The sequence below is a fragment of the Lipotes vexillifer genome, unplaced genomic scaffold (assembly GCF_000442215.2).
Source record: "Lipotes vexillifer unplaced genomic scaffold, Lipotes_vexillifer_v1.1 scaffold1467, whole genome shotgun sequence".
Classification (NCBI taxonomy): domain Eukaryota; kingdom Metazoa; phylum Chordata; class Mammalia; order Artiodactyla; family Lipotidae; genus Lipotes; species Lipotes vexillifer.
Window position 1 is genome coordinate 472,985 of NW_006783896.1, and position 6,535 is coordinate 479,519.

The window sequence follows — 6,535 nt, forward strand, 5'->3', positions numbered from 1 at the left end:
TGGGGGGACGGGTCTCCCACAGCCATTTTCAAACGCATTCCAAACCGTAACCTCCCAGTTGGTGAGTCGGCAGACGGCATGTAGGAGTGTCCGAGCGTCTGTCTGCTGGGGCTTCGTCCTGCGTGTGATTAATTGTCCTCCCCGTCTTTGGGGGCTGGAGGCGACTGGTGAGCGTGGCGGGGACCCTGTGCTGACCCGACCACCCCCCGCCCCCGTGTCGCTTAGATCTGCAGCCTCATGCGCGGGGGCATCGCGGAGCGGGGCGGCGTCCGCGTGGGCCACCGCATCATCGAGATCAACGGGCAGAGCGTGGTGGCCACGGCCCACGAGAAGATCGTCCAGGCGCTGTCCAACTCGGTGGGAGAGGTGAGAGGTCACTTCCCGAAGCCAGAACCGGGCTCTCGGAGCCCAGATGTTTCCACGGCCGACATCTAATCCCCGAGGGCGTGTATAAGGTGCTGGGAAAGTGCCCCAGAGCAAAGCCTCCCTTCTTGGCAGAGCCTGTCCCTGCGGGGACTTGGGCACATCTGCTGGCTGGCGTGCTCCCACCCGGACCTTTGTGAGCCTCCTCCAGGGGCTGCATCAGCTGAGCACGGCTGTGTCTCCCACAGGGGAGCCTGCTGCAGGCGGGGTCTGGCATCCCCTCCTCACCCTGGGTAACTGTGGCTGATGGGATGGGGGTGGGCATTCCCAGGCCGGCCCTGCTGTGCTCCCCTCTCCCACTCTGCTGGCTGTACCCCGCCTCCATTTCTGCTTTCTGGCATCAGTGCGATGCCATGCCAGCGTGAGGGTGGACGGGGTACAGAGCGGGGAGCTCAGGAGGGAGCAGTGTACCTCAGCGGGGGACGTAAGATGCTGGGAGTGGGGGTACCAGCCCAGTGCTGGAAAGGAGGCCTCCCCGGTGCGGGGGTGTGTGTGTGTGTGTGTAGGTGTGTGGGAAGCGGGGAGTCAGGGTGAATGGGTATCTCCCTGGATGAAGCCTCGGTGACAGCAGCACAGAAGGGGTAGACAGCGCTGAGTGGCGGGTGACATGGGACGGCTGTGAAGGCAGGTGCTGGGCGGGGAGTTTAGGTTTGATTCTGAGGGCGGTGGGGACCCAGGGGCTGTGTGGGGAGAGGGCACGGCTTCCTCTTTGGAGGCTGGTGGGGGGAGCGTGATGCTGTTCCCTGAGGGGCCTTCAGATCATGTCCGGTCAGGACACCTTTCCTGGGGCCACGTTAACCCACTCAGTATTTTGTGAAAGTCCCAAGGCCGGGGGAGGAGGCCTGTTTCCCTGCATGGGTGGTGGCAGACAGCAGCTCTCAGGAAGGAGGGGGCCAGGTAGGCACCATTAGCCTTCTCTTACAAATGGCTTCAAAGAAAGGAAAATCCAATTGTCCTAAGTAGATGCCTGGAGACAGCCGCCCCGCTGGGGCCATCAGTCGGGCGGGGGAGCTGGGCTGGGAACCGGGAGAAATGCGTCCGACTGTCTGGACCTGAGGTGAATGGGTATCAATCAGGCTGGACCTCAGGCCCAGGGTGTTGGAAGCCAGTCCTGGCTGGTCCTGAGAGATGAGCTTGCCTGCCTGTGTTTTCCATCATCCCTGAGCACATTTGGAAAATGAGTCATGGATCACTAGACCTGGTGTTTTGCTGGGCTTTGGGGGTGGGTTTCAGATTGAGGAATTAGAATGAATTTTCTGATGGGAAAAGGCATCGCAGACTGATGAAGGAGCAGACATCTAAGTGGATCAGACAGATCCTGGTGTTGGGGGCCAGGTGGGGAGCCTGGGTGACAAGAAGACGCTTCTGCCAGACTGGCCATCTGGGTTGGTCAGATAAGGCCTGAGAACGGCTTGCCCGAGGAAGGGCAGGCCTGGGGGGGTGGCTGCACCTGTGGCCGCCTCTCCCTGGGCGCTGGAGGTCTGCCAGCCCACCCCCTAGAGCCATGGTCACCCACAGGGGCCTGAGCACGGCTGGGTCCCGGGCTAGCCTGCGGAGCAGAGTGTTTAAAGGAAGCAAAAGCAGAGCCCGGGGCCCAGGCGGGATTTAGGGTATGTGCCCCCCACGGTTGGCCTCTCCGGGCAGCCGTCTCTGTGCCTTGCTGGCGTGCCCAGCCTCTGTGGTGCCAGGGACTGAGGTCAGGCCCCAAAGGCTCATTTGCTAAGTGACCCCCAGGGGCTGGGGGGCTCCAGGCCTCTGCCTGCCGCACACGCACTTGGTGTGTGAGCCTCTGGGTCTCACGCCGAGGCAAAGCTTTGCCCCTTGCAGTTTCCAAGGAGGCCTGGGCGCCCCAGCCTGCCTTCAGCTCGGTGCACAGTCAAAAGTCCAACCTTTTATGCACCTGGTGTCAGCTTGAGCTGAAGGGAAAACAGCCCTTGACCGCGTGTAAAACCCTGTAAAGACCTGGATGGGGCGCCCAGGTCACAGTCTGCGCAGTCTGGGTGTGCTTTCTAAGCCACCATCAGGGGTGGTGACCACGGTGTCGACTTGAAAAAATGCACAACATGAGAGTTGTGAGTTTTTTTATTTGGGGCAAAATGAGGACTGTAGCCCGGGAGACAGCATTTCATATAGCTCTGGGAAACAGCTCCAAAGAGGCAGGGGGGAAGGTCAGTATGCATGTGATTTTGGTGAAGGGGGAGGACATGCAATGGAGCACATAGTTTTTGCAGAAGGTTCTGCAAGTCTCCTGAGGGTTACAGCTAGTCACGAGCAGCAGACGTCACCAGGAAGGATCTCAGTGTTTTTCTAGGTATGAGGAGATGCAAGAATTGGGCTCAAAAAATCGGCTCCTGAAAATATCTAACTATCTGAAGACCTGTTCTCCCAGTTTTTCCCAGAGCACAGAGGGCCTCATTCCTGATCTCCACCTGAACTCCTTTCAGGGGATGTTGAAAGTCAGCAGCTGCAGCGGCACCTGCTTTAATCCTTGTAGAGGTAGATGGCAAGTGCCCATGACGAGTGCCAATTTGTTGTTGACAGCCCGCAGGTCATTCTTCCTCCCCTCTGGATGCTGGTACTTTACACAGGACACGCTCAGGGGACTTGGGCATCGCTGGCCTCGCATGGGGGGGACGGGGGCGGGAGGCGGAGGCAGGGAGGGCTGGGTCAGCCCCTCTCTCTCATTGGCAGATCCATATGAAGACCATGCCTGCCGCCATGTTCAGGCTCCTCACAGGCCAGGAGACCCCGTTGTACATCTAGGCTGCCCGCCTGCACCCCAAGGAGTGGGAGCCGGATCCAGGACCCGACCCCTGAACCCACAGCCCACCTGATGACACTGGCTCCTCCGAAGGGCATGCCCTCACCACCCACTTTTTTTTTTTTTTTGGACTAAAAGGGGTCTTTATCCAAGGAGGGTCACAGGAACCAGTCTTTGTAGAACGGTCACGTATTTTGCCACATTCTGAATTTTCTCATTGCGACGGACAAGGGTTTGTCTGTACGTCCGTGTGGTGTGGAGCCGTGGAGGGCGAACGTGGGTACCCCGGGATGCGGCTGTGCGGGGAGCCCCTCGAGGACAGCGCGTTCCAGGGGGCAGCAGCGGTGTGCCCCGCCCTCAGCTGGGGCTCGGGTTCCTGCAGAGAGGGCGCCCGACTGCCCTGATGGCTGAGTGTGGGCAGCCAGCTCTCAGGATGGGACTGGTCACTGAAGTTGGGGGACACGTGGTTGTATTTCCTGAGAAAGGAGACATCCCTGAGTTAACATAAATGGTGATATCCACAACCTCAAAACTCCATGCCTATTTAGACAACATCACCATTTTGACTTTTATTTGACAACAAACTGCTCTTCAGACGTTAGGATTTTCCGATGACCCTTGACCACGTCTGCTGCCCGTGCCCGCCTGTCCGCTGGCCCCTGGACGCCCCCGGGCAGCCTCCCACACAGGCCGGTGGCCTCATTACAATCTCTGTCTACACACACGCATCCACACGTGAGCTCCCCCCTCGGAAACCAGACCCTCCCCTGGAGCCTGCTGGAGCCTGCTGTCCCCGGGGGCCTACGCGTCCGGGTGCCGTCACCGTGAGCAGTGTTCCAGTGCGTGTAGGTCAAGTGCAGCATAGTCTAGATCCGCCCCGCAGAGCTCAGTGTTCACGATGTCATTTTGTCCGGAAGTCTCTCTCTTTGGCCCAGGCCTTGAAGAATACACTGTGACTTAAGAAGCCTTACCATGCAGTTACTAAGCTCTAGGACCACTGGATGAGGGTGACCTGTGTGTTGCATGCAGCTGACCTTGGGAAGACTCGCTAATACCACTAATAAACCTGAGGTCATGATGGAAAGCTGTCCGTGTGGCTGGTTTGTTGACGGAGAAGTGGCCGCCCAGCTTTCCTCTAACTCTGCCCCTCACAGCCTGGCTCCGGGTGGGGGCCTCCCTGCCAGGTCTGAGGGCTCCAGGCACCAACCCCTCAGGAGACAAGCTCCCCCGACTAATTGGATAAGAGAGAGTGGGAGGCTCGGGCTTCTCCTGGTTCAGATGGGAGTCATCTCTGGGAGAGGTGTGTGCGTGTATAGAGCAGAAAGCCGGCCCACCTATAGCCTGGCTCCTTCCCTGGGGCGGCCCTGCAGCCCGTCTCTCCTGATAGCAGGACTTGGTAGTGCTCCCATCACTGCCTGCATTCTGTGGTCACCGTCCTGGTCCCGGTGTCCCCTGGCATGGGGAGCTGGGGTGAGCATGGGCTCTGGTCAGAAGCCCTGGGCGGTGTTCCAGCATGTTATCAAGGGACATTGGGCAAGTCGGGCCCCTTCTCTGGCCGGGATCTTAGTTCCATGCTGTGAGCCACTAGGCAGGGATGGCCCACACCCTGGGGTGAGAGCTGGAGGGAAGGGGCCTCGGCTCAGGGGGGCCCAGGGGTATGGCCCTGCAGCGCCCAGAATGAGGCAGGTGAATGGGCTCCGGAGAGGAAACCCATGGCTAGCAGATGATGGGGGGCAGGTGTCCCTTCATGTGATACTCATTAAAAAAAAAAAAAAATTAGAGCTTTAAGCCAAGGGCCTGCATTCCTCCCAGAAGCTGGGGGACGTGTCCCACAGAGGGACAGCTGTGGGCCGGGCGCCTGCCCTCTCCCCTCACACCCCCAGGGTCTGTCTCCAGAAGGAGGTTAGGAAACACAGTCGGGTGCCAGGGGTGGGTCGTGCTCCGTGGTTGGTTGCCTGGCCTGAGCCCTCACTTGGCACCTGGTCACCAGCAGTACACACGGCTCTCGGCACCTGTCCTGATCAGACCTCAGAGACACAGAGGCCAGAAATAGTTTTTATTAAAACACGGATCATTATGAAAACACCTTGAGGTACATTAAATAAATACAGCCTGCCAGTTGTACAAACAGGCTTGAAAACAATTTCCTATAAATTCTGCCTTAATAGCAGCATCTGTGGATCAATACAGCTGTGGGGGCGAAAACATCCATTCGAAATAAGCTTTCTTTTATGTGGTTTGTTACACGCATTTAATTTGTATCGTCACCAGCTGAAAAAGCCCTTAAGTCCTTGTGAAGGATAAGCGCCCCCCTGTTTGCCATAGAGTAGGGGTCTGGAGTTCCTCCAGCCCAGCATCCTTGTGGTCCCTGGGTGGGGGGGTCTAATGGCAGTGCCAGACAGGCTCTGGCCCTGTGCTGGCCCTCTTTTTGGTGGGGGAGGTCCAGGAGAGCACAGGCCCCGGGCCCTGTGCAGGGGGCATCCTGGGCCTTGGCTTCCAGCGCAGCCCGTGGGAACCTGCCTGCTGACGTGTTAACGAGAGCGGGGAGAGCAGGGCCGAGCGGACGAGGACGCTGCCTTTCCCCTTGGCCATGGGCCAACACAGCCTGGGGCTCAGGGCACTCGATGCCGGGCCACCAAGCAGAGTGGGGTTGAAGGTACCCGGGCCGGGGAGTCAGACCCTGGCCCATTGCCAGGCACCTCTCTCTTCCCGGGACCTTTCCTGGGAGCCAGGTGCCTGGGCCCTGCAGGAGCCTACGTGGGCCCTCAGAAGGTGCCAGCCCAGCGCTGTAGAACTGGGTACAGTGTACTCACCCGCAAGATAGAGATGCTGTGAGAACACGTGTGAGGGCTGAGCACTTGAGAACGGCTGGCTGGTGGGCTTCAGGCCAGAGCACCTACCTGCACCCAGGTGGAGGCACAGGCTGTGGCAGGTGCTCGGACGCAGGAGACATGGCGCCCTGCAGGAAGGGGAAGCAAAAGACACGGAGCACCAGGCCAGGCCTCCTGGAGGTCACCCATCCCGCTGCAGGGTAACAATTCTGATGCCCGTGAGGTGGAGGGTGGATGCAAGGGCTGGCCTCACTCGAGAGGCAGCCTGTCTGAGACCTGCAGGCTTGGCCCAGGGCCCTGCCGTGTGAGCCCCCAAACCTGATGTGAGCCCCCCACCCAGGTGAGACCCCTGCAGCCTGCTAAGCTCTGGTTGCCACCCCAGAGATGCCTTGGCACTGGGGCCATCCATGCTTTGCTGGGAGGCTTAGGGGAGGCCCCTTGGAAAAACCATCAATTTACTTTACCTGCAGAGAGATTTACTTTTGGGGACTTCAAAAGCCCTCAGTTGAGAAAAATTAGA

The 6,535-nt window shown here is 59.1% G+C and overlaps 1 protein-coding gene across 2 annotated transcripts in view; it reads left to right on the plus strand.

Annotated features, from left to right (window-relative positions):
* Positions 1-3,197, plus strand: part of APBA2 (amyloid beta precursor protein binding family A member 2) — a 63,357-nt gene extending 60,160 nt beyond the window's left edge. For both annotated transcript variants that reach the window (XM_007456422.1, XM_007456423.1), the window contains 2 exons: positions 226-366; positions 3,115-3,197. In XM_007456422.1, coding sequence (XP_007456484.1) covers positions 226-366; positions 3,115-3,186 — 213 coding nt within the window. In that variant the 3' untranslated portion in view covers positions 3,187-3,197. The remainder of the gene's footprint in view (positions 1-225; positions 367-3,114) is intronic.
* Positions 3,198-6,535: the final 3,338 nt, after the last annotated feature.